This window comes from Brachyhypopomus gauderio, chromosome 17 (genome assembly GCF_052324685.1).
Source record: "Brachyhypopomus gauderio isolate BG-103 chromosome 17, BGAUD_0.2, whole genome shotgun sequence".
Classification (NCBI taxonomy): Eukaryota; Metazoa; Chordata; class Actinopteri; order Gymnotiformes; family Hypopomidae; genus Brachyhypopomus; species Brachyhypopomus gauderio.
Window position 1 is genome coordinate 7622692 of NC_135227.1, and position 27460 is coordinate 7650151.

Genomic DNA, 27460 nt, shown 5'->3' on the forward strand with positions numbered 1-27460 from the left:
TGCCCAAAAAGGATTCTATGAGCTATTTTCTTTGCATTTAATATAATGCTGTTTGCCTTCTACTTCCTTGCTCTTCAGACACCTCTCTGTTATTGTTTAATCTACAGTGTCTGACCTCGTTATTGCCAGACACACGAACTACAAAGCCAAAAGTGGATGATTTCTTCTGGATTTTTGCACCTTCAAGATTAGCAGCCCTACTACAGATACAGAAACTAACAGAAATAGTTCCTGGTAGATACAAAAAGAAGCAGATTTGAAAATAGCTTCTCAGGATTCAGAGCACACACAGCCTAAATTGTTAGTCTTCTACAGAAAATTACAGTGTTGGAAATCAGTTTTCGAAGCTTGTTATCTGTGTTTAAGAGTTACTGTTCTTTAGCTGTAAGGAGTATCAGAGTAAGAGACCATTGAGTAGGATTTTACAGAGCAGAGGGCCCTGGAGAATGCAGGCCAGTGGATTGCATGGGTGGAGTCGTTATCATGAGAACAGTTGAAAGAAATGAGCAATGGCTGTGGGTTGCAGCCAAACCCAAACGTCATTCTGTAGTCTTCCAACAACACTAACATCACTCATCATTTACTGAGTAAGGCAAGCACTGTAAGGCAAGCACTGCTGCTCAAAGATGGCTTCATTTGCAGGACATATTTGAACCACTACAAGGCCTCAATGTGGATCTTTGCAAAGGCAGTAAAAATAACCCAAGTACGTGCTAAATAACCCAAAGAACAGTACGTGCTGGCCAACTAGATTACCCCAGCAGGGCTGGAGGACTCCAGCCTGTGAACACAGCAGACACCATCACAACTCTGTCAGTGGGATGGAAAACCAGAAACTAGTTTGATGAACATCAAGCTGGACATCACAGTCCGAGCTGAATGGAATGTTTCCAGCAGTAGTGGCTGAACATATAACAGTGATGCGGATAAATATTTGGCTACACAAAAGATATGTGTCAAACAGCTTGAACTTTACTGACAACTTGTCATTTCAGAAAAAAGATTTTGAGTTGAGGTGCACTACATATAAACAAGAGGGCCAAAACTCATTTTCTATGTGCACAAGTCCTCCCCTATTGATGGAAACACATCGACACAAACACTCAAGGACTTCCTTGTACCAGCAGACTGTATTGTTCCAGAACACCTCGACCTCATGAGAACGCTACACTCTCCTCCATTTCCAATCACCAAGCAACAATGAAGACGCTGCTATTGGCTGGGATGCAGCTGTTGCTTTGTCAGCCCTTATGTACAGCCTAAAATCAGCCCAGCTCCTCCTCCAACATCATCTAGTGCATCATAACTGCTCAAATTCACCAGACCTTCCCATTCAAAGAGCCATACTCTTCCACCACCTGTAGCATCTCTAAGACAAGATCCTCAACCTCCAGAAAGGCAGCTTCACTCTCTACCTCGTTCCAGCAGGAGGCTCCACCCACCATCATCTACTATAATGTAAGAGGACACCCAGTTTAAAATAGTTTGCCATATTTAAATTCCTCAGGTTCCTGCTACAGTGATGCCAGCATTACATGTTTTCAAAAGAGGCTCAGGCATGCTGTGCTTGTAATCTCTTCCATTCCACTGCTTATCAGAAACAGAAAAATCAGGGAATACAGTTTAGATACCAACCTCCAGTATGTAAAATATGAGCAACAGCTTTTAAAACAAGCTCTTCTCTGTATTATGTGATGACTCCCAAACAGCTCTCATTTAATTATGTTATTATAGCCCATGAGCTTGATTTTTAACTGAAACATTGTTAAATGATTGCAGAATGAATGAATAAATTAATTAATGCTACAACTTCATTTAATCAGCACCACCAAACTTCACATTTATAAATATTTCTTCTGCCAGCCAGAAAAGCGTTGGTACAGCTATTGTTTTTAATAGTTCTTTCCAATGTAAGCAGTTATCATTTGGTTACTTTAAATCCTTTGTGTATCTCTGTGTAGTTCAGAAAGGGATCACAATTTTTTAGGGCATTGCCTCTTATTTTGACCATGTTGTAATTGCTTGTGATATAAGCATACATACTGACAATCTCAAGGACAATTATGCCAAGTATCTCTGTCCCATATTGGACTCTTTTGGTCTCTCTCAGCATGTAGATGGTTGCACACACTGCTATGTTCACACATTATCTGAGCACTTCATATTTAATTAGAATTGTTTTCATTAATTATTTTATATTTATTTTTCAACTTTTACTCTGTTTAATTTTATTTATTTACATTTACTTTAATTTTCTATGTATACGGTACTATATTGAATAAATTATATATTTTTTGTAACATTTTATATTTGCATTTGTAATGGATGCAATAAGCTTGATTATTCTTCTGTGTAGCGTGAAGCACATACCAGTGTATATGAAACGTGTGATCCAAAAAACCTGCCTTGCCTTACCTACTTCCACCCACTGATGCCAGCTGTGTAGAGGTGTAGTTTATAGGGGGGAAGCCATATTCATAAAGACGTCTCCCCCTGTGTTCACCCCTCCATATGCGCTTGAGATACTGCCGCTGCTTATCAATCTGGCCAAAAAGAAGTGTGGCAGATTAACTTCCCTGCATCCAGAATATGCAAACAGCTAACAATTTTATGTCAAATTTTTATACCAGCAAAATATCAGAAATCAAAAGTCCCAGTTACCTGACAATTTAGAACTGATTTAATAAGCTGCTGGTGGCTTTGCAGACAGACCATCTCCTCCCTGTACGACTGTATGAAATACCCTGTTTCCAGGTCCAAACGGGGTCTTCTGTACATTATGTCTGTGATGACTTGAGCCAAACTAAACCTCTCCTCCTGATCTATGACATGCTGATAAGCCTCAAAGTAGCAATTCAAGAGCTGTGAACGCAAATACAAGCAAGGCACTGATCATGAACGGAACATGTCTAAAAATGCACTCTAATGTTTTCAACATACCTCTATTTTGTTCTCCAGGAAAGCAGCCTCACAGGACCAGATGTCTAAAAGAACAGCCACTCGGTCCACATCCGTTCTAGCCCAGGAGCTTGGAGACCCGCCAGATTTCACTGCATCAGTGGAACTCTCTATTAGCATTACAACACCGGACGATGATGACATTACCATAGCACACTGTACTGTATAATAAACATTAAAGAGAGTTAAACAAAGCATTAACCCAGTGGTTCCCAAACTTTTTCTGCCGTGCCCCCCTTTAGTAGATGAGAATATTTTTGCGCCCCCCCTACACCCCCCCCCCCCCCCCATATTGACTAGGGATGTGTTGAAAACTTACAAAAACAATAGGTTCACAACTTTGGTCAAACATGAAAAAAATAAACTGCAAGAAACCTTTTAAATGGTTCAAGAATTCTAAATATAATTTAAAATAAATAAGGAGATGAAATAAGAGAAACAGCAATACATATGCGGCTAGTTTGCAAGCGCAGACATCACGCAGAGCACAAAGCATGTAACGGCCAGAAATATGTGTACTGTCTCTTTAAGGGAGCGAGTTGCGTGCGCGTATGGAATATTGTTGTTTTTTAGCTTTCTGCCGAGTCAGACCACTGCTCTTTATTTCATTTCTGTAAGTAACGCATTAAATGAGATTTGGACAACTCACCAGTTCATGTATGAACAGTGAAGTATTGCTGGAGCCCAGGTTTATTTTGGTCAACCAGCAAATAAACGGACTAAGTGGAATACCACCAGCACGAGTATTAAGGTTGAACTAACTCCGAAAAGCAAGCAATATAAGCATAGAACTAGACTGAATAGATCTGTTTTTATGGATCGGTCACATTGTCACCGATACCCGATATAGAATTTTTTCAGATATTAATATCGGAATCGGTGCGACACATGTGCACGTTTTACTTTCAAGCTCCGCGCCCCCCCTGCAATAGCTCCGCACCCCACCTAGGGGGCGCGCCCCCCACTTTGGGAACCACTGCATTAACCAATTACTGATGACACCTTGGTTCCTATACCTACAACAGCATAGATGCACAGACCATTGTTCTGACAAATAATGTATTTTGGTTATAAACCATTGGACACTCAGATAAACCTATGGACGAAGATAGTGCTGCCTGCCCTGACCTCTCCATTTGCAGATATAATGGGATGCTATGAGGAGCAGAGTCTTCTCAAGCTCCTTCAGGTCCATTAGAGCAACATCATATACAACGTAAAGGCCTCTGTGGTCTTGGGTGTGGATATATTGCCCCTCTGTGCTGTAGAAGTCGCTGAGATTTTCCACCTCGGGGAACTCCATAAACTCTGTGCAATGAACCTGTAACAAAATGGCTACTGTTGAGGGAAATAGCATACATGAAAGACCATGCTTGCTACTGCCTCCTGGGTCAAAAACACATTCAGTAGAATGAATATTAAGAATTTGCTGTATATACCCATGTGCTGCTGCAATGCTCCTTAATTCACAACCTTGACAGTGCTGTACTACAATGTACAGGAATTCCACTGCAACAGCTATGCAGGAGTCCACAGCACAGCTCATTACAAGTCTCCTCACCAACCGGAGACAAGACTGCATGTCCTGCCCACTGGTTCGCCTGCTGCTGAGGTACCTTGTAGTCAGCGGGGGTGTTGTAGATGTAGTGCTGAGAGCCAAGGCCTCCTGGAGAGCCAGCACCTCCTCTTGCCGCGTTCATCCAACCACTCTCCTCAGCGCTGCTCCCCTGAACGCCCCCTGCTGGCCGCAGCCCAGCTGTGTCAATGGTCAGTGTCCTCTCCACAGAGCGCAGGTAGTTTAGCATGCCAAGACAGGTATGCTACCGCACAAGAGGACAGTTTGAACTCAGTGTATAACGAGCAGAGATAATTTCAGGACTTCTTTTGTGTACAGCTCTCTAGATATGGCTCCCTTGTGTGAGAACTAGGGAAGTGAAAAGGTGTGGGGTCATTTTATGCACGTTTGCAGGGGTTCAGTCTCAGCCAGGCACCTTCAGCTCCCTGATCGTGAGGTGCCGCAGATACAGTAGAGACAGGTAGGCTCCTGGACCTGCAGAACGACCCGCCTCAAGGTCTTCATCCAGCCCAAGCGTCTCAGCACCTCGGCTGCTACGGTACACGGACCTGTTAACAATAAAGAACATTTATGGTGATGTTATACGTGTGTTTAAAATCACAACTTACTAAAAGCTTAATACTGTATATGCTCTAAAATGTTACCCAGGGTCGTTCTTTTTTGACTTTTTCCAGTTTGCACACTCAGGTAACTGCTTGGCATTGGACTCCTAAAATGTTCAAATGTTCATGGTTTGAGAATATATATATATATAAACAGTGGAATTACTCATAACCATAGCAACCAGCAGAGAAGGTGTTTTCACCCAGAAGTCAAACAGTGGCATGCCTCAGAGAGATGTGTGCTGGTGTAAATGTTTCTCCATAAATCCAAGGCCCTGGTTGCTGTCAGCTGTGAGGTTACAGTCAAGAGTGCTGCAGACTTTGTCTCACAGAGAAATTCTGCATGGTGCTTCAGAATCTCAGTTACTCTATGCACATCCGTCTCCTTGGACAGAAGCAAAACAGAGCGCCCCCCCCCCACAATATGTCAAGTTTTAAAGACAATTATTACAAAGGACTCTGGTTCCTCTGGTTACAATGTCACTGAGGTGTGGAAGCCGTCCACGTATTCACCTCACAGGACCGGCTGTACAGCCGAAGCTGTTCGTCCACTCCTGTCAGCTCTTTCAGTCTGGACGTTTGTTTCTGCTGCCAAGGATCTTTCTTTGGTTTCACCTTTTTTATGAAAAAATAAAGTTACACTCTAAAACATTTGAAAATATTCCCACCCTCTGTGGCCTGTCATGATTTGACTCAGACATTCAGATTTGCGGCATGCTCACACAACACACTACTTTGCAATTTGACATGCGAGGTCTTTTCTGTGCAGTTATTTACACACCTGGATATGGGGGATCCAGTCAGACTCCTTTCTGAGAGCCATGTGTCTCTTCATTCCCCACTTCCTGTCTACAGCCTCAGTACTTCCATACTGCAGGAAGGTATCCATCATGCCTTGATTCACGAAGACGCTCCTGAACGTGGGAGTGACCTAAAGCAAACGGCAGTGCAGACTTCGCATGATGCACATTAAAACCTGTTTGTTTATCGTCTGGGATGTCTGTAGCCTGATATGACACTGGTGTGTCGAGTGTGTCAAATCAGTAAATACCATGCTCAAGAGTTCCATCCCATCAGCTGAGGTTTTGATGGCCTCTGCTTTGTATTGGATGCAGTAGCGGGACAGCAGGTTCTGAAGTGGAGCTCTAAAATCATCTAGTTTTACAGAGTGGATGGGGACGTCTGATACTGATCCACACATGCCTGAGAAGACAATGAGGGCACAATATTGGAACACTGCTGTGCTATTTAAAAGAGGGAAAAAACTCCACCCTGATGATTCTCATTAACATACACTTACACAGAAGCCTCTCACATTAGGTTGAGAATGTGATTTAATAATAATAATGATAATAATAATAATGCAAAGAATGAGTGTTTTGTTTTCTAGTCTGACCCTGTGGAGCACACATCACCTGAGAATTCCCCAGGGGATGTGAAGTCTGGTGAACTGGTCTCATCTGCATCTTTCTTCTCGCACAGAGGAAGATAGAGAAGCACCTGGGTCCAGACAAACATTTTAACAGAAGCTCCTTACATAGTTTAATGACCACAAACCAACTTTCATAATCATTTTAGTGCATGTCTAAAGTGGGTAGATGCATCTTCTCACATGTAGAAAGCTGTGGATGGTTTTAACTGAGTGTAGGTGGCATATAAGCCACTGTAGGTATATGAGCACATCCTGCTGTGTGACTGCACTGCTGGACTGGCCAGAATGCATCACAGCCTCCTCCCTGGACACAGCCAGTCTGCGAGCCCTCTGCACCGAATCCTCAAATTCAATCATCAAATGACTCATGTTCTCCTGCACAAAGCCATGTTGATAGAACATTAAATACGGAGCACTAATTTACTGTGTATACTGACTATACAGTTATGTATTTAAAAATTATTGTGGTACACTAATAATATACAATTATGCATACAGTTAGTAATGGTGTTTTGAGTGTGTTGCATTACATGGATGACCTTATACTCAGTATATAACTGGCCCAGGATGGTGGAATGACGAGCAAATCTCCTCCACCTCAGCATAAGCTGGTATTTACACAACGCCAGCTGATATGATCGGTCTGTGAAGAACTGACACAAAAAGGACTAGTGTAACTAAGAAAAATGAGGCAATTCTTTTTATCATTTTAAAGCAAATCTAGTGAGTAATAGCAGACTGCAAAATTACAAAAAAAAAAGAAAAAGAAACTACATAGATTCCCTCTTACCTGGCGCAATAAGAGAGGTAATATCTAACCAAATGTTTTACCTGGCATAGCATATGTAAGCTCTCATGGGACCCCTACCTGGTTACAGTAACAGAGGTAAGCTTTCAGGGGAGCTCTATCTGGTTACAGTAACAGAGGTAAGCTCTCAGGGGAGCTCTATCTGGTTACAGTAACAGAGGTAAGTTCTCATGGGATCCCTGCCTGGTTACAATAACATAGGTAAGCTTTCAGGGGAGCTTTATATGGTTACAGTAACAGAGGTAAACTCTTAGGGGAGCTTTATATGGTTACAGTAACAGGTAAACTCTCAGGGGAGCTCTATCTGGTTACAGTAACAAAGGTAAGCTATCAGGGGAGCTCTATCTGGTTACAGTAACAGAAGTACGCTCTCATGGGAGTACTATCTGGTTACAGTAACATATGTAAGCTCTCAGAGGAGCTCTATCTGGTTACAGTAACAGAGGTAAGCTCTCAGGGAAACTCTACCTGGTTACTGTAACAGAGGTAAGCTCTCAGGGGAGCTTTATATGGTTATAGTAACAGAGGTAAACTCTTACAGGAGCTTTATATGGTTACAGACTGTAACCATATAAAGCTCCTGTAAGAGTTTACCTCTGTTACTGTAACTTACAGTAACAGAGGTAAACTCTTACAGGAGCTTTATATGGTTACAGTAACAGAGGTAAGCTCTCAGGGGAGTTCTATCTGGTTACAGTATCAGAGGTAAGCTCTCAAGGGAGCTCTATCTGGTTACAGTATCAGAGGTAAGCTCTCAGGCAAGTTCTATCTGGTTACAGTAATAAATGTAAGCTCTCAGAGGAGCTCTATATAGTTGCAGTAACAGAGGTAAGCTCTCAGGTGTGTCCTACCTGATGCAGTAACAGAGGTAAGCTCTCAGGGGAGCTCTATATGGTTACAGTAACAGAAGTAAGTCCCCAGGTGTGTCCTACCTGATGCAGTAATAGAGGTAAGCTCTCAGGGGAGCTCTATATGGTTACAGTAACAGAAGTAAGTCCTCAGGTGTGTCCTACCTGATGCAGTAACAGAGGTAAGCTCTCAGGTGTGTCCTACCTGATGCAGTAACAGAGGTAAGCTCTCAGGTGTGTCCTACCTGATGCAGTAACAGAGGTAAGCTCTCAGGTGTGTACTCGGGCAGCAGGCAGCTCTCCAGCTCTCTCTGAATCACCTCTGCTTGTGACACTATGGGTTTTACAGCTGCAACCTACAGTTAACACTCAGTGTGCACATTATTAACACAAGGAGAAAGTAGACAAATATCACAAATATTTAATTTCTTCTTTCTAAATGATTAAACCTCACTTGCAATCCCCTCTGTAGAACATTTTGCCTCTCCATGCGAAAATAAGCCACACTCTTTGGAATATGAACAGAGCTAAAAAAAAAAACAGTGGTAGAACTTCAGATAAAAAAATTCAAAACTTTAATGGATCGATCAATTCATCATCACAGTTACAGTTTAGTTATCTCACCTGTAAGGGTTTGTGGATGTTCCATTAATAGTTTCAGTATTTTCAATTTCACTCTTCAGTGCCTGAAGCAGAGAAGTCAACTCAGCCTCGAGCTGCACCACCTTCACCGGAGAAGAGATTTTGTAAACTCTGGGCCTGACCATGTCGCCGAACAATTTAGATTCCTGCAGTATTTTAATAACTAGTGGATCTCACTAGGAAACAGCGCTTGTTTATGCTTGATATATCGTCAAAAACTCCTTTGCTAACTTATTTTTGTCCAAGGATGAACTTGGTCCGATCTTTGAGTTAGGAAGGCGGAGTGTTGCCATATCGTGTCCATGGAGATTTGAGCTGAAATTGTACAGGGTACAACAACAGAAAACCTGAAAACAAATACAGCACAGAGTGCCCGATAAGCACCTAAAATTCAAATTCACATTCTCAATTTCCATTTGCATAGAGACATTTGCAAACGCGCATGTGCTTTAGAGGCTACGTTTCATATACAATGAAATAGAAAAGTTATTTTTCCCAGTTATTCTAACAACACGCCTCGGTTGTTTAAAATTGCTTTGCTGTACTATTCTCTGACTATAGAGGGCGATCAAAACCTACTGATATCAATTCCTGTTTCATTCAAATACTAGATTTTGCTGAACTAAAATGAAATGTTTGTTAAACTTACTGAGTAGGCTATGCAGTATTATCATTTGCCTACTCAGTACATCAAAACAACAGATCTGGAGTTTCTTGACGACTTCACATTTTGATGTTCATGAAGCTATTAACATGTAAACGCATGAAGGTCAGGTAATTAGTTAATCATTTATGACCTATCATTTGTCCTCCTCTCCCCTATATATCGTAAGTATATATATATATATATATATGTTCCTCGTTTTTTCTAAATGTTTTGATTCCAATCCGTATATTTAAGAAGTGCTATATAATGGCTCCATGTATACATGCAAACAAGGAAGAATATTTTGTAATGGCTGGTATGATGTAACTTTAAAGTACTTTAAAATTATTCTAATTAACATTTATCTTACACTTTTCACCAGTATGGATTTAAATAGCTCAGCACCCCAAATTCACATGGATACAGAACAACTGATTGGTTCACAGAAAAGGTAGCCTATATCCAATGAAAAATCATCATCAAGGTGTCCACCAATGAGAGCACAAGGACATATGGCACAGTTTACATCTATTGTCACTGGGGATGGAGATAGTCCCATCATTTTGTCCCCTACAGGGCATGTGAAATCTAGGCAAGCATTATAGTATGTTGTTATTCACACACACTGTTATTCACACACACACACACACACACACACACACACACACACACACACACACACACACACGCACGACAGCTGAACAAAATAAACAAAGAAATGTGCAGTCGAATGACTCACAATCTTGCATATTTGTCTGCATATCGGACATGTATAAACCAGACCAGAAGACACACAGGTTTCATCAGGAAGAGATTAGGTAAACCTCACCAAGCTTACCTTTGTGATCTGAGTGACAACCCAATATTCACCATATATTCACTGGACTCAACTTCAGCATAATTCATCAATACTCAATTGAGTAATGAAGCCACAGATCAGTCAGTGGTACTTGCTGACTAAAAGATGGGGGGGGGGGGGGGTCCTTTTATGACCTCTTCTGTATCTTTTCTTAACAGTGGCAATTTATGACCGCTCTTCTTCACATAATGCTATATATAAATTATGCTATATGGAGTTCTGGGTTAACTCAAAACTTAAAATACAAAATAAGAGTCTTTGTTCTTTATCATTTGGGACAGTCTAGAGAGAACATATTTAATTAAACACAACAGTTTTATTAATTTGCTATCTATAAATAGTTAAAGACAGCCAGATCAAATAAACATCATTATGTGGATCTTTTCAAACCAAAGCCTTTCTCTAGGTTTAAAAGCCGTTAATAAGCTGTTTTTTTTAACTGTCCAAAGATTATCATTAAAACCTTTATTCTGTCACAGAATAACAATAAGCAATGTCAACTGGACAGGCAGCTTGTTTTAGATGCAAACAAAAATACACATATATACACCTTGGTAGCTGTTTTATTTACACTTTCTAGAAAATATGTGTAAGTACAGCTGTGGTGTAACTCACCATTCATCAGGTGATTATTACAATGAGACTGCCAAATGCAAAGCTGTGTAGAACTACATGGTCTTTTTGATGTTTAAAAAACTCTATAATTGGGCTACAAAATGACAGAAACACAGGACATAGTGCTGTCCAAAGCTTTATTTACATGCACCATATCTTGTACTACCCAGGTAATTCCGAATGGCAATAAAGAGGTGTATTTCAGCCAACAATCAGTGTATCTATTAGTAAATAGGTTAAATATAGCCAGTTGTGGCAAACAGGGTATGCGACACATAAAAATGTTCATTTACATTCATTTGAAGTTCTTCTTGATGCGTAAAGTAAAATGAAATGAAGATACATTTTCAAGGGGCTATAATGAATGTGAAACAAATATCAGAGGAAATAACAATACTTTGTATGGTTTTAATAGCACAACGGAATTATGTAAACAATGAACACCACTGTAACTCAACATAACTCAATGAAGGCATGTGCAACAGTGATTGATGTGTTAGTGGAGTTTTGAGTCTGAAAATGGAATCAGACAAAGATGCATTCAACCATCATACTGTAACAAGTGCATCAACATGTGACAGGGTTCCTTTAATGGCGCTACCACTGGACACGTGACAGGGTTCCTTTAATGGCGCTACCACTGGACATGTGACAGGGTTCCTTTAATGGCGCTACCACTGGACATGTGACAGGGTTCTTGTAATGGCACTACTGCTGAACATGCGAAACACTAGCCTCACTGTCGGTGAACTGCTAATTTGATTACTTTGCAGGTGTAACAAACTAGTTAAAATACAGTCCGTGTAAGCGTGCTTAGATTTCTTAAAGTATTGATTGTGACTATAATACTAACATGGGTTTCACATGAAGATCCTTGATGCATATTGCCTTTAGAACAGAGACGATGCACGTTTGAGACGATGCAAGCACCACCCAGTGTGCAAATATGTACAAAGGAAGGGCTAAAAGGCGCCATTGCAGCCTTGCAAGCTTATAAATGGTGTTTCTCCCAACTATACGCAGTTGTGTAGTGGTCTTTGATCAGTGCTCTGAGATCTCAAAGGTATTTGTACAATTTCTTACTTCTGGAATAAATATGCTAAACATTTTAACAGACATCACAAAAACTAGTTTAAGATGGTCAAGTTTTCAGATAAGTTCAGGATGGAAGTGATGAAATAAGAGACAATCAAGTACTTTGAGCTGAATAAAATGCCGCATTAAAACAACGTCAATGCAGTGCAGCGGAGGAAATAAATGTAATACATCACATTTAATAGCTCAACAACAGCTCAAAAATCACTGCTCTGTGAAAGGAGTACGAGATACATCAGGTTATTTCTGTCCCTTGTTCTGGTTCTGTAGGACAGACCAAAAACACATCACCATGTTAATTCTGAAGGGAACAACAGAAACATTCTCCAGAGTTTGGGTTGTAAAACGGGTCATCAATCACTAATTGATTTCCAGTTTGGCAGAAGACACCTGTTTCTATTAATGTGAAGACAAAAAAAATGTGAACATCTCCTAATCTATGGTTAAACAGTAATCTAAACCCAGCAGTGAGATTTACCTAGGCCAAGTTTATTTCTGAGTAGACTAAGGGAAGAACAGAGGGTCTTAATTTCTTTATTAAACAGAAAACCTTAAAGATCTTTCCAGTTGCAGCAAAGTCCTTCCTTACTTGCATCTGCTCAGACCTTGTCCTTGACACTGAGGTCAAACTGCAAGCACTTCTAAACTTCATAAAATTCCATCAAGTCTGTCCATCACACACAAGCCTGGACCATGACGTTTCACAATATATGGCTACTAAACCATGACAACATCAACTGTGTGGGTTACTGAATTAAAATCATTCCAGTAGTTTTCAAACTGCATTTTTACAGTGTTCCCTCACACTTCCCTTGCACAGGACAGTGTCTAAAGCTGTGTTCTGCCCTGCCAATGCATACCAGCTGCGGAGGTGATCAGCCCGGTACCCAGCTCTGGGATGAGGTTTGTTTGGTACTTGAGAGACTCCCTGAATTCAGGTTTGTGTTCTGACTGGAGATGAGATGAGAATCAAAGCTGAACTCCAAGTCATCAGCATCCATCAGGTCATTGCGGATGATGGTATCCATGTCACAATCAAGGCTACTGCTGAAAGCTTCAAGATCTAGATCGGTAGGGAAACTGAGGCGGTCCTGATTTGCTGATAGAACACAGGGCACAATACCATTGAGACCTGACAGCAAGGAATCCGAAGAGCTGAGCTGCATAGACGTGGAGGGAGACTGCTGGAGACGCTGCTTGACCAAGCATTGATAGTCTGAGTCGCTTCCTGACCCCAAGACCCCATTTGGTCGCCATGCAGCCAGCGAAACCTTCTTGAGTCCAGCCTGTCCTCCAGGTCCAGCTTGGAGGGCACCACGGCGGGAACTCTGAGACACGGAGGCACTGGCTTGCGATATCAGCGGGTCAGACTGGGTGAGCAGGACGTCGCTGTGGCTGTGTGGCTCGGAGCCGAGCAGGTCCTGCAGACTCGGTTTGCTGAAGTGAGAGCCACAGATGAACGTGGCCGGCTTATTCTCCTGGATGGTCTGCATGGGCGACTGGCGCAGCCCTGTGACGGACGAAGGGCTGAACATGGAGCCGGGCCCGTAGCTGCCGGATGGAACCCCAAGGCTGCTGCCGGAGCAGCCGAAGGTAAACACGGGGCTCCCTTGAAGGCTGGCACCACTCTCATCCTGTCCTGGGGACTGCGACGCCGTCAGGCTGATGTTGTCGAGCAGGTCGTCCATCAGGTTGTCGGAGAGCCCGTCGTTGAGGTTCATAGTACCTGCGAGGTCAGCGAGACGAGGCAGCTCCGTCACACCTGTGGAAGGGGACATGCTGCTGGGGTTGGAGTAGAGCATGGGAGAGAGTGGTGCGTCATCGTCAGGAATCTCATCCACTTCAAGGTTAGCCAGGATCGGAGACAGCCTGCCGCTGAGTGTGCTGGCGTTGGAATTGGTGCGTGAGCGGAAGTCAGTCCAAGCATCAAGCTCATCGCTGCTGCGGGAAGTGGGACTCCCTGTCCACTTGGACAGGGAGGAGGAACTCTCCGAGCTCCCGTCCTGGGCCGCCTGGAGGGCTGCCTTCTTCTTGGCCGCACGGCCGCGGGCGTTCTTGAGGAGCTTGTTGCTGTTGTCCATGGAAACAGCACGCCTGCGTGGGACTTTACCACCCTTCCCACCATCTGGGTTGACCATCCACCATGAACTCTTCCCCGTGCCTTCATTCTGGACCCTCACAAACCGGCTATGGAGAGACAGATTGTGCCGAATGGAGTTCTGTGAAAACACAAGAAGACAGCTGTTGGTCTTTGTACGGAACCTGCTACAGCAACTTATTAATTTGCTGAAAGAGAACAATTAAAGAGAATTATTATGCAACACAAGTGTGGTAGGAGGTATGGCAGATTAAGATTTATGTTTGAGCTTTCTTCCTTAGTACAGTGAGTACTACACTATGATTTGGGGGGGGGGGGGGGGGGGGGGTTTACTGGTGGGCGGGTATGTTTTTTTTTTTAAGTACAAACACCATACATGGAAATTTCATATGCAAATGATCTTTACAGTTTAATTGAAATTATTGCTCATATTTATATTCAGTAAATATCTCATATTAAACAGTAAAAGAACCTGAAAAATAAGGTTGTCATATGATTCTGCAATGATAATAATTTATTGTAGAACAAATTAGACATATTGTCCAACTCAGTTTGCATTCATATTTTTCAAGTATTGTCGAAAAAGAACACATCAACTTTGATGCCAAGGACTAAAATGTTCAATGGAAAAAGGAAACCTGTTCACATTTTACAGCTGGGGTCATCTATACAATCACTAAACAGGAGTTCTTATGCAGAACACGGACTGGAGAAGAACTGATTCAAATGAGACCTCCTCGTTCATGCACTACCTTTCTCCTTTAATCAGTCAGAGCTTTTCTATACAATGGGGCTGAATTATTTAGGGAAAACATATAATTGTGAATGTTCTGACAAACACAGCAATGTATTATAATAATACAATAATAATAATAATCTTTATTGGTATAGCACTTTTCATACATACATGCAACATGCAATGCTTTACAGAATAAATATAGTGTGAGGGGCGAGGGAGTGCAAAAAAAAAAGGAACCAAGCGATCACGCCAGTCTCAGGGAAAATGGAGGATTTAATGGATACAGTGCACAAACTCAAAACCTGTGAACTAATCCAAAGACATATATAGACTGACAAACGACCCTCGGGTATCGGGTTCCCTAATGGGCCACGCCCACCTGGGGGATGAACACAATGAAAAACAGGACAACATGAAAAACTGCCACTTCTGATGAACAGTTACCACTGTTGTGCCCGAGTCGATCCAAATAAAAGTTAGTCAAAATGACACAGTTGCTTTTTGCTTATTTAAGCAGCACTATTACAGAACTATTAAAGCTACTGTCATGGTAGAACAAAAAAACTTATACATATATCTTCTGGTGTTAAGAACTTGACAAATCTTATGACAACCTTTTTAACCCTGTTAGTAAGATCCAATGATTATTATGTGCTGTGATAATAACAGCACATAAAAATGGCAACAGTCCAACTGAGAAATCAATATAATGGTTAATTTGATATCAGCTAATTGCTCAGGCATACTCTAAAACAGAGCCCAGTTCTCTCTCACAGTGTATGAATGTCAGAGTAGCGTTTGATGCCTGGAGCTCTGCACTGTCATGACTGCTGGCCTGACTTTGCTCATGTTTCTCAGACTGAATGAGCTTGCCTGGGGACTCCTCAACCACAGCCTCTGCTTCAGGCTAATTACTGCACTTAATCCAGTGAGAACTCAAACTCTTTGTGTGAGAACACACAAACACATTTTACTCTTACCGTACATGAGCAATTTTTCATTTTTACTTACCTAAGCAGGCAGACTACAGTTAACAAGTAAACCAGTTTGGTTACTTGTCTGGATGGCAATCACAGACCAAGACGGACCGTCATACACTTCATAAACAAATATTGTCTGGTTTGCACCGCTCAAAAAAATTATGTGAATGATTCCATGTTGAAAGCCTCTACTGATATAAACGCAGTACTTTATTGTGAACAAAATGACACAACAAAGATCAATCAACCCACTCCCTTCCCCCCATAATCCATACTGTATATTGCCCTCACGTGCCTGTATGCAGTCCCAACATCTAGGCATGCTACTAGATGGTAGAGGGTGTACTGGGGGATCTTCTCCCAGACCTGGGTCAGGACATCAGTCAGTTCTGGACTGTCTGTGGTACTGCTTGGTGACATTGTATGCACTGACACAATGTTCCAGAGGTTGTCAAATGGATTCAGTCAATGGCACCAATGACTTTGCCATCCAGAACCTGCCTATGTATGCGGAGGCTGGGTATTGTCCTGCACCAGGGGTCACTGCATCAGTGAAAAGTCTCACAATGGTGTTGAAGATTTGATCCTGGTAGCTAACAGCGGTTAGGGTTCTATTCTCTATCATTTAGAGGACTGTGCAACCATCCTGGGATGTGTCAGTACAGACCATCACTGACCCACTGCTAAACCAGTCATGCTGGATGATGGTGCAGATATCAAAATGTTCACCACAGCATTTCCATACTCCTTCACATCTCTCACATGTGCTGAGTGTGAGCCTGCTCTCATCTGTGAGAAGAGTGGACTGCCAGTGGCAGACCTGCCAAGACTGGCGTTCTCTTGTGAATGCCAATCGAGCTGTGAGGTGCAGAGCTGTGAGCATAGGTCCCACTAGAAGACATCCACCAGGCCCCCATGCCACCCTCGTGGAGTCTGTTTCTGACATGTATGGTCAGGAACATGCACACCAGTGGCCCACCAGAGGTCATTTTGTAGGGCTCTTGTTTTTCCTTGCAGCGTGGTGCTGCTGGCTGCTTCTCCAGCCCTGTACAGCTCTTCTCGTGTAATGCCCCGTGTCCTGCCTTCTCCTTCGTGCTCCCGAGTATGTGCTGCCAGACGCACCAAACCTTCTTGTGACAGCACATATGGATGGATGTGGCCTCCTGGAGGGCCTGGACTACCTATTCAACCTGAATGATCTGCAGGAGTACTCATACTCAGGAGTGGAGGGGGGTGTGTTGGGTGGTTGGCCTTGCAGTTGCCTCTCCAGTCATTTCCATTCCTTTACACCAAAACATGTGAAATTGATTCAAAAGCACTTCCGCTTTGTAACAGGACAGACTGAAGTCCCTGAAGTTTATTTGAATGGGTGTTGATTCGGTGTTCCATTATTATTTCTGAGCAGTCTAAGTCTGTGACTTGCACTGCTGCCAATATGTAAACGGAAGGCAAAGTATGCTAGCCCTGCACACTTTTCACTTTAAAAAGAACAACATAAAATAGTGCACAAATCACTTAATCAGTAATAAAACTGAGCAAATCAGATGGATCTACCTGGAGTTGAATATTAGTACATCACTAGTACATCACAGCTTTGAAAACTAATGAATGTAAGGGTTACACCATATATGTGTGTTTGTGTGTGTGTGTGCGCATGTGTGAACTCAAGACAACATTTTCATTTTTCATATGCTTTGAACAAGGCCTGGTCATTGGTGTTAGACTAGCCAGATGAGACAATGTCAGATGAGCAGTTTGAGTGTCATTGCTGTCTAAGGAAACAGAAAGGAAAGACTCCAGTGGGCAAAACAGCACAAAAACTGGATCACTGAGCATGTCAGTACCTTGACCTAATTTAAGGCAACTGCATGCTATCCTGTCTGCATCATGGGCCAAGTTTCCTGCAGAATGATTTCAACACCTAGTGAAATCTATGCCATGACAAATTAATGCGGTTCTGAAGGCCAAAGGGCTATTAGAATGGTGTTTCTAATAGCATGGCCATTCAGTGTGTGTTGATTCATCATATAAACTAACTGAACAAATATACAAACGATGGTCACTTTGTTAGAGACACTTATCTATATTCTCAACACTCACACATTGTATCCAAATCACACCCAGCTGATAATAACATAATTACAATTTAAGCTCAGATCACCTAAATTTTACTTAATATATACCGTCTTTCCATACAGTTCAATATATATGGTCTTGGATAACGTTACAGTGCTGAAGATCAGTGGTGATGGTGGGACAAAGGAAAAACTAAACAGGAAACTGTAGGAAATTAGAAACACCTACGTACACAGATGCAGCTCATCAATGGTTTCAGCAACCAAAACAGTGTTATTTTAGGCAGATATGTACACAAATAAAGCAATTTTCATTGTCATTATCAGCTTCTGTTATGGTCAAATTAGTGGGCAGACTTTTAGAAGGAAAAGTGATATAGCTGATAAATGTAACAGAGAGAACTGACCACCTGGTTAAATAAATAAACAAAACAAACACTTAACCACTACCACTGTGTTTTCCACATTACTTAGGCCTTTACAATTGTTTTTTTTTTACATGAGGTTTCTCACAGATACTTCACATAAATGAATTTTCAAAAAATATTTATTTTTTTTTACCATAAAAGGCTAGGGAAAGAAAATCAGTTTGTGCTTAGAGCAAAACCGACATTCAAATCTGCATTGACTTCTTTAATAGGGTGGGATTATAAATTCACAAACACTGACATAACAGAATGTGGTGAAGTTCCTGTTGCATATTTTGTATTGTTGTCTCTCCTTTCATTCTGTTCATGAAAGACTACTAGCTATAAATAAAATAGCTCCAATAACGGGCTGAGATCTCTAGTGCTTCCCGCCATCTTCCATTCTCCCAAAGCCATGGCGCTGTCCCTCGTCTGCAAAGCACCACTCAGAAAAGGGCTGGACTCCTGCCAGTTTACACAAAGCTAGATCTCAGAGTCAAACACCAAGCTCTTCACATTTTGCTACACACTGACCTACATAGTTTCCAGTCAGCTGATTGATTCCTATGCTGAAGCCACAAGCCAATAGGAAGTGGAGGTGGGGACAGAACAGCCAATCGTGTTTGTACTGATTAAATCCTCAGGGTTTTCTTTTTTTTCTTTTTCTCTCCTCTCTTGGACGCAAGCAAGCTCTGTGGCACATGCAGAGAATAAATACTGCATTAGCTCTTATGGCACGCATCTCTACAGCTGAGGCTCAGTTCTTTTACCATTATTTGTGACAGACTAGACTATAAATATAAATATTTTGTTTCCATGGAAAATATTTTTTTGTACTATATCTACATAGATAAACGAACACAAAATGTAGACTCAATTCCATTTTACAAGTCCAGGCCATAATCCAGCATAGCAAGTACAATGAAGGTGCTTTGCACGTGCTTATGTGCTTAACAGGTGCTTAAAATGCCACCTACCAAACTGGTAAGTTTATAGTTGTGGTTATGAATGGACAGGGCCAATGTCAAGTTGGATGAGGGAACGACTTCAGTTTTTGTGGCTCGTCCAGCAAATGTCAGACCGATGCAATTTCCATAATAACATTCAAATTTATATTTGCACAGCCTTTTGCTGATTAATGCAAATTATGCAGAGATAACTTTAGGATTGTGACTTGACTGCCTACTTGATAAGCAGAATAGATTTGTTTCGTCTGTGGAATAAAAAAGATCTGAGGTCCAAGCAGAGACCTGCTGTTTAGTTATCTGCTTTTTAATCATACACATCTTCTCCCCAACCACCACCACGCTGGTGATGTTCACTCCAGTAAATCTACATTTCTGAGGCTTAGTATTTAGGGTACTGGTCTGTTCAAAGAGAACTGGGTGTGAGGAGGGGTTATCATTTGCAACCTTGCTGTGTTTATCTGGTGTTACTAAAACGCCCACTAGTGTATCCCTGACATCACCCACTTAATCAGTAAAGACCACAACCTCATTACTCATGTTTTCCCATTCTGGTCTTATAGCACTTTAATACATCAAATTATTAATCTTGTCTTAAACAACTGCCCAAGATTATTATTAATAATAATAACGCACGTATAAATAAATAATATTAACAGAAACATGTAAATGTTATTTACATATTTCCGATCAGGACTATTCTGCAGTGGTCTTACCTTCCACCCTGCAGAGCTGTTGCTTTCACCTTTGTCCTTGAAGTATGGCACAGATCTGACCATCCAGTCATAAATCTGGGCCAAAGTCAGCCTTTTCTCAGGCGAGCTCTCAATGGCTTGAGTGATGAGATCTGCATAAGAGTAGTTCCCCCAAGCATTTCTGCGAGCGGACGACTTTCTGGGCTGCTGGGGTACAACACCACTTGTGTTCGAGTCACTGCCTGCAGCGACCAGTGGCTGCGAAGTAAGGGGGGAGCCGTGAGTGTGTCTGCCGTGTGAAGCAGCGTGGAGTCCCACTGCAGGAGGAGCACCACCGAGGTTCTGCTCCGTGGAGCTGCTCTCCTTTGAAGTGAGTGTGGTGGCCTTCTCATCCGCCTCTTCCTCTTGAATAATCTCCACCTCTGTTGGTTCTGGCTTCCCAGCACTGGATTCTGGTCTGGGTAGAGGCCAGGTACAGGATCTCGGCCTTTTCTGGGGCTCAAAGTCTGGATCTATGTCAAGGTCCGCTGCAGAAGGGTTCTCCTCGCAGAAGGCGTCTGCCATGTTGTCTCCACTGAGCGCTTTACGTGCTGGTCTTTGAAACTGTTCAGCAGCAGTTGGCAGTAGCGTTGTGCATTCCGTTAATGGACGGGTTCTTGGGTCAGCATGTCTGTGCGGGACACATCTAACTTTCTTAACGGTCTATGTGGCCAAAACTCAAGAACGTTTGAGAACAACTCGACATGTCCTGCACATGTTACAACTCCACACGGATCATGACTGTGAACTTACATTTTCATGCCACTGCTTTTCTGAATTTGTCCTTTCCAGCAGTAGCTAGCTACCTCTTCCCAGCTCTGTGTCCACCTTGTCGAATGGTGGGACGATTTTAATTTAATTTAACAGCTCGTAGTTGACTTTAAAGCACGGAATGCAACTACACCAGACCAGTAAGACACCACTGATAAAGAATGAAGAGGTGATGTGGTTAGGTGGCTATCTATGATAGCTTGCTAACGTTTATCTAGTATAAGTGCGGCATTACAATAGTAACATTACAACGATATTAGAAATACAGAATAAAGCATTATATTGGTAACATTATCTCCATATTCAGCTGCCATCTTGACAATGTGTCCAAGCCTTTTGGCTACTACTCTACCAGAAAGGAGAGCCAGCTCCCCAGCGCCCAAAAGCGGGGGCGAATTAATTGTTGTGCACCCTATTAAACAGTTGTCAAGCCATAATTACCTCTAATTTCTGCAAGCGGTAAACGACAACGAACGAGTTCTCGATACATGGTTTCCTCAAATAAATTTCCATTACCACAGTTCCGCACGGAGCGAGACGTGGCGCCCCACATCCTGGGCGATCCGATGCAACTGAACAGCTTCGGTAATGCGCGGACTACCAAGTCCTCTGCAGTAACAAGAACAATCGAACGCGTGGGCCTGCCCCCTGTCGGCCACGGTTGGAATTGCTTCTTAAAGTGGCAGCTTCATGGAAACGACCTAGGATAGAAGTCCAGCTAATGAGCTGCCATCTCACAGAAAACTGCATTACATCTGGGGTCCATTATAATTTTACTCACCTACCCCTGTGAAGATACACTCTTAAAACAAAACATCGTGTTATCTGCATCATTAGGTGAGAGCTGGACGCAAACTTGTTCTAGTGTCATTAGGGTGAGAGCTAGACACAAACTTGTTCTATTTAACATCTTTATCGGCAAGCATCTTTTTTGTAAGCAATACATATAAAAAAAATTTATTTAAAGCTCTTTCATACAGAGAGGAAACAAGCACTTCCTATCCTTGGGTACACACATTACACTTTTTATATAATGGGATATATTGTGGTCTGGGCCACCTTACCTTCTTTAACACAATGGCAAAGCAGTGTCTCCATCATAATAGCTGATATAACCATACATTTTCCATTTTCAAATTGCTTCATTTAAAAGGTCAGCTCTGATCTTATGGATCACTTTAAACCAATAAACATGATTTTAAATGTCTAGGAAAATGGCCAGATATTAACATTTGATTCCGTCATATCCACTTAGTAATACAATAAGCAAACAACCTATGGGAGAAAATAGTATTTAAAAAATAATTTAATTCAAATTTACAACTTAAATATAATTATCTTTTGGCATATTAAATATTGGCATCTACGTTTATTTAGCCAGTACATGGAGAACTGTATCTATGAGATAGCATTGATAATATAATAAAACAATTTATACATTTTATTAAAAACTTTTAGTTCGTTTTAAAACATTTGTTTGTTGATGTTTCATTGCAATGTCTCACTGGAATTTATTTCCACACCCTTTTGTAGTTTATATACCCCCAGTAGAAACATGTCCAAAAACTGTACAATTTGGGTGATAAAAACATTAATAGAAATTTTGCAATGAATCCTGACAGATGAGATCCGTTTGCTGCATATGGCACTGGCTAGGAAGAGCTCCGGTCACCTGCCACCCAATACTCCTCAGTCTGCATCTCAGTGAGGCGGGACACCGTCCGCTGGAAGGCAAACACTTCTTCCTCACCAGTGAAGATGGACAGTGAACTGGCTGCATCCTGCAACCATAAACAAAGCAATCAGACCATAATAGTCTTAAGAAAAGTGAGCACAACAGTCTAAGGAAGAAAGTGTTACATTAATGCTTTTGTGTTATTTTTAAAGAGTTAACTATAGTCCACTATGGTGAGCATTAACTTATAAATGTCTTTACCCTTTTTAAGCCAAGGTCATCTATTAGAATGTGGCTCTCATCATCATGGTGTCCCTCATTTACAAACAGCTTCTCTAGTGGCACCTCAGCTTCTAATACCACTCGCACCTGTAAAATTAGGGTGACTGATCTGCATTGTTCAAGATTTCATGAAGAGAAGTAAGGTCAGGGCAAGCAGAAGCATCCATTGTTTACCTTGTGGTCATAGAGTGTATCAATGAGAGTTATGAAGCGCCTGGCCTGCGTCTTCTTATTCAAAGTGAGTAAAGGAATGTTCCGAATGAACACTGTGTCAAACGCTGTAGAGATTTCTAAGTAGTCACTGGCTCCTAAAGGCTAAAAGGCAAAACAAACTAGGCTAAGCAGGTGTGAAAGGCAGAATTACATTTGTGGGTAATAACGTATTTATAACTGTATTATCAAAGCTCACCCTATCACACAGCTCCTCGAAGGTACAATCTGCAATGGTCCCGCATGCTTTGTTAAGTGTCAGTGTCCTCCCGTGCACCTTTAGAGACCTACAGCGAGTTACTGCATAAACATTTTATTTAGTGATAATAAATACACACATCACATTTAAAAGCAGATTTACTTTATGAACTTACTGTCATTCTGTCTGAATGCCATTTCATCAAACAGCTTATCCAGTGCAGCTTCTACGTTGCCTTCACTGGAGCTAATTCACAAAACAAAAGCATTATTCAGCACAGGCACTAAGCTTGAAAGGTTTGCTAAATAAATTAAACACATTGATTTTGGAGCCATGTTTTTGATTTCTCACAGGTAGAAGAGTTTTCCAGCTGCAGGTCGATTTCTTTTGCGGTAATCTATTCCAGAGTCTAGACGAAGCGTTCTGCAATACTCCTGTTCAGGAAATGAGAGAGAGAACTTATCCCTCATAGCATTTGATGGTCTCTAAACTTTTCATACATCTGGTAATGTCAAAGCCAACAACTACTCAACAACTAACAATATTTGGAAATTCACCCAGCCAGACCACAAATAATAAATTATGTGAATAGAGTAAAATCACTCAGCTTTTATTTTTAAAGAGTGAATATGTTCTTTCTTTAATGCAAATAAGACTTTCAGAAGGATTTTAGTATTCTGGAACTGAATTCAAGAGACTCATTAGAATCAAAGAGCACTTACTTTAAGGACAGTGATGAAGGGTACAAAGTTCACCCTCTGTAATCCATTCTTATACAGATCTGTAAAACAGGACTTTGCACTCAGTACATTTTAAAATCTTGTCTTGTCATGTACAAACATTGCCTATGTTTAAAAGAGGATTGTCTCCATGTACAAACATTGCCTATGTTTAAATTGAGAATTATTTAAACAAATTTTTTTAGCTTATATATTTGTTGATCCTTGCATTGCTTCTTACCATCCGGATGCCTGTTAGATGTGGCTACAACTACAACACCATTTAGGAAGAGGTTTTCAAAGAGCTGCTTGAGAATCATAGCATCTGCAATGTCTGTGACCTACTCAACACAGAAAGTCAATCAAGGCTGTTTATCCATTAACAAAGGAATCCATCAGAACATGATATCTGAAGCAGTTTAATGAGCAAACTTTGCTTATACTAGTGCTGATGAATAAGGGAATAAGTGTATCAGGTATGGTAAAGTAAGTCTGAATAAGGCTGAACTAAACCTTTATGTACCTGAAACTCATCGAAACACAGCAGGGATACCTCCTCACTGATTTCCTCAGCAACTGGAGCAATTGGATCATAAGCTTTAGCCATTTTCCCTGCCTTTCTCTTGGGCATGCTCTGTTTCAGTCGATGGATCCCTAACAACGAAATAAATTATTTTAGTAAGTCTAAATCAAAATAAGGTGTATCACTTGGATAAACATGTGACTACTCACATGTGTTTATCAGTGAAAGATCTCACTCACAATGTAAATGCAGCAATTCCAGATACAGAATAAATCACAGAGCAATAATGACTTTAATAACGACTGTAATAAGATACTGTACTTACGTTTATGTACATCCAACATAAATCCATGAAAGTGGACCCTCTTTTTCTTTGTTAGCTCTACATGACTGAAAAACATGTCCATCAGCATAGTTTTACCTGTGCCTGCAATATAAGCAGAAATAATTTACCGTCAAACAATAAGATTTTTGAATTAATAAATCCTGAACAGGTACAGTATTAACAGTTGCTGCAGCATGTCTACATGTATCACACTTACCAACATCCCCGTAAATGTAGCAACCTTTTAGAGGCTTTTGTTTGGAGAATAACTGGTAGAGGTTAAACAAAATCAAATGTGAGTGATCAAAAATATAAGATTTCTCAAAGAATGAGTAAGTCACCATTTAAAAATACACATCTTCTTCACATGCATCAGAACCTTCGATAACGCTCTTACATCAATAAAATTAGAGTATGGAAACAAGGGTTTTCTTACTTTTGTAATGAAGAATGTGGCGTGGTTGTTATATCCTCTGAGCTTCTTTTGCATGACGTCCAGCTCCTGCAGCACAAGTCTTTGCTGTTGGTCCTCTTGTAGCAATCCATTCCTAATGAGGTCGTTGTAATGTTCCAGAGGTCCACTGAAACTACTGCAGCTCGGAGTGTTGAGTGTAATGGAATCTTCAGCCGACTGGGACAGTGCGCCTGACGCAAACGCTGTGTTCAAGTACACATTGGAATTAGAAAACGAATCAGGATAACAAGTAAAACCGATTTCCATGAGCAAACAATCAGTTTTTTTCTAGATGAACATGTCATTAATGAAAATTAATAGTGTCCTTTACAGGAGTTGTTAGTGATAACAAGGCATGTTTGGTCACATTATGTGATTTCTTGTTTCAAGAAAGTTAAGTGAATGTAGCACGTTCTGCGCTGGTGAAGACACGCCGACTGACACGGTGTAGTCTAGACTATACCATCAAATCTTGACCAGATTACAGCTGGTAAATCTGATGTGAACACGTATCCTTTGCCAAATTTGCCATGTCCAGTAAAGCAGGAAGATATATTAACATAAGATATATTTTAAATTACAATACTCACCTCGTTTGATAGTGTTGGCAATACTTGGAAGCACTGATTGTGTCTTCTGTTTGAGTTTATGTTGTAAAACATAACGAACACTGTCAGCCACCAAGGACGCTTTGCCGGCTGCCATTTTGGCATTCAAGATTTGAAAACTTTATTTGCAGTGCACAACATTCATTTTGGGCGTGGTTTCGCAAAAGATACTGATTAACAAAGTGCTCTCACTCGCGCGCGCGCTCTCCCACACTCAATTATACACAGATTTACAGATTAAGTTTCAAAATAATTGAATAGAATTTTAGTAGGCTTTTAAGATATACTCTGCAGTACACCTGGAAATATTAATGTTCACAATAATAATTGCTTTACTGTTTGCTCTAGTGACTTTATCTAAATGTAAAAAAATGCACTGTGTTCTAGATAGCTGTTGCCATGACAACCGTGGTGTCTAAAGGCGCAATCATGCATACACTCTCTAACACAAACACACACTCCCACACAATCATACATTTGCAGTTATGTTATGGAATACACATTGCTTGGGTCTTCAACCCCATAGTGAAGATTCATGAGGCTAAGGACATGTGACCCAGAGGCATCTTTTCAGAGGTTTGATATCACTGTTTCTTCACCCAGGTGTTCTTTGCCATTTATTTCCCCCATGTTCTTTGGGTAGACGGGTGAGATGATTTATATTGTTTCTGATGTTTTGATTCTTGTGAGACCACAGCTATTTTTCCCATGGCACAAGATAACTCTCACAGCAGTCAGAGTCTGTTGGTTTTTAATGCATCATCATATTAAAATCTGTGAGTGAGATGATAATTCATCTGGCTCTGTGCAGCCAAGGCAAAGCAAGCACCCCACCCACCCCACCCACCCAACCCCCACCCAACTGCTCTCTGCATTAATCTAATGGAGGTCTGCAGCCTGTGTGCTAAACAGCAGTGTGGTCACAGTGTCCTACAGACAGAGAGAAATGCCTTGGGAGTGATTGAGAGCTCCTCCAGGCTAACATACATAACACAATAACCTAATATAATCTAGGAGTTAAGTTTAGAGAAACCTTCACTCTCAACAGGCAAACTGATGAAGAACATTATTGTTTAAAAGAAAAATAGAAATGTGGTGTATTGAGAGTGTGAGTGTAAATGTAAATGTTACTTTACAAATACATTCATACCATGTGGTTTTATTGTGAACATGCTTGTGCTCGTTGAATTTTCTACAAAATGTTGAGTTTGTCATTAAATGGTTTAATGACATTATAACCAAACTTGTTTGTTCAAAACGGAGCCACAGGACTATATTATTATTATTGCAAAAATGAAATGTACATTGCATATAACAATAAAATTGTAATTTTTCTGGATTCAGTGAGTATTTTTGCAGTATCACTACATCCTGTACAGCTGGGGACCTAATTTACTTCTGAAGTTGATCAAGGTGAAAAAATCAGTTCTGGAAGACATTATAATGTTAACTGTGAGATACAAAATGGTTCAACATAATATCACGCCTTAATTCACTGTGGGGTGCTGTGTAGGGTGTGATACTGGGTTGAGTGGATACTTCTGTTATTTATATCAGTATAATTAGACATGAACAACAGAGTTTCTTGGTTCTACAGTCCACTTCTGGGTGCATG

General features: G+C 41.2%; 3 protein-coding genes across 13 annotated transcripts in view; all 3 read right to left on the reverse strand.

The window, feature by feature from the left end:
* Positions 1-21418, reverse strand: part of ccdc162 (coiled-coil domain containing 162) — a 29225-nt gene extending 7807 nt beyond the window's left edge. For 3 of the 8 annotated variants that reach the window (XM_076978530.1, XM_076978529.1, XM_076978535.1), the window contains exons 1-17: positions 21292-21418; positions 8849-9213; positions 8679-8751; positions 8470-8580; positions 7108-7221; positions 6749-6943; positions 6552-6636; positions 6188-6339; positions 5918-6067; positions 5650-5751; positions 5179-5243; positions 4950-5082; positions 4575-4778; positions 4087-4279; positions 2941-3068; positions 2662-2862; positions 2416-2543 (exon numbers count right to left, since the gene is read on the reverse strand). In XM_076978530.1, coding sequence (XP_076834645.1) covers positions 2416-2543; positions 2662-2862; positions 2941-3068; positions 4087-4279; positions 4575-4778; positions 4950-5082; positions 5179-5243; positions 5650-5751; positions 5918-6067; positions 6188-6339; positions 6552-6636; positions 6749-6943; positions 7108-7221; positions 8470-8580; positions 8679-8751; positions 8849-8991 — 2177 coding nt within the window. In that variant the 5' untranslated portion in view covers positions 8992-9213; positions 21292-21418. The other 5 variants (XM_076978531.1, XM_076978534.1, XM_076978533.1 and 2 more) reach the window with 5 other exon arrangements.
* On the reverse strand, positions 11107-21412 carry foxo3a (forkhead box O3A). 4 transcript variants are annotated; one of them, XM_076978549.1, is made up of 3 exons: positions 21292-21409; positions 20062-20710; positions 11107-14300 (listed from the first exon to the last, which is right to left on the reverse strand). In XM_076978549.1, exons 2-3 carry the CDS (start codon positions 20602-20604, stop codon positions 12957-12959), a joined length of 1887 nt encoding a protein of 628 aa, XP_076834664.1. In that variant the 5' UTR covers positions 20605-20710; positions 21292-21409; the 3' UTR covers positions 11107-12956. The 4 variants fall into 4 exon arrangements, with proteins under 4 accessions (XP_076834664.1, XP_076834663.1, XP_076834665.1 ...); XM_076978548.1 differs by having other exon boundaries at positions 20062-21001; positions 21292-21408; XM_076978550.1 differs by lacking the exon at positions 20062-20710 and having other exon boundaries at positions 21292-21412.
* Positions 21419-21823: 405 nt separating the features above from the next.
* afg1la (AFG1 like ATPase a) lies at positions 21824-25966 on the reverse strand. The gene is made up of 13 exons (XM_076978225.1): positions 25828-25966; positions 25220-25440; positions 25001-25052; positions 24784-24885; positions 24459-24589; positions 24177-24276; positions 23939-23997; positions 23568-23650; positions 23392-23462; positions 23217-23317; positions 22982-23122; positions 22787-22894; positions 21824-22631 (listed from the first exon to the last, which is right to left on the reverse strand). The coding sequence occupies exons 1-13, from the start codon at positions 25940-25942 to the stop codon at positions 22503-22505; spliced, it is 1413 nt and encodes a 470-aa protein (XP_076834340.1). The 5' UTR covers positions 25943-25966; the 3' UTR covers positions 21824-22502.
* Between the last annotated feature and the right edge of the window lie 1494 nt (positions 25967-27460).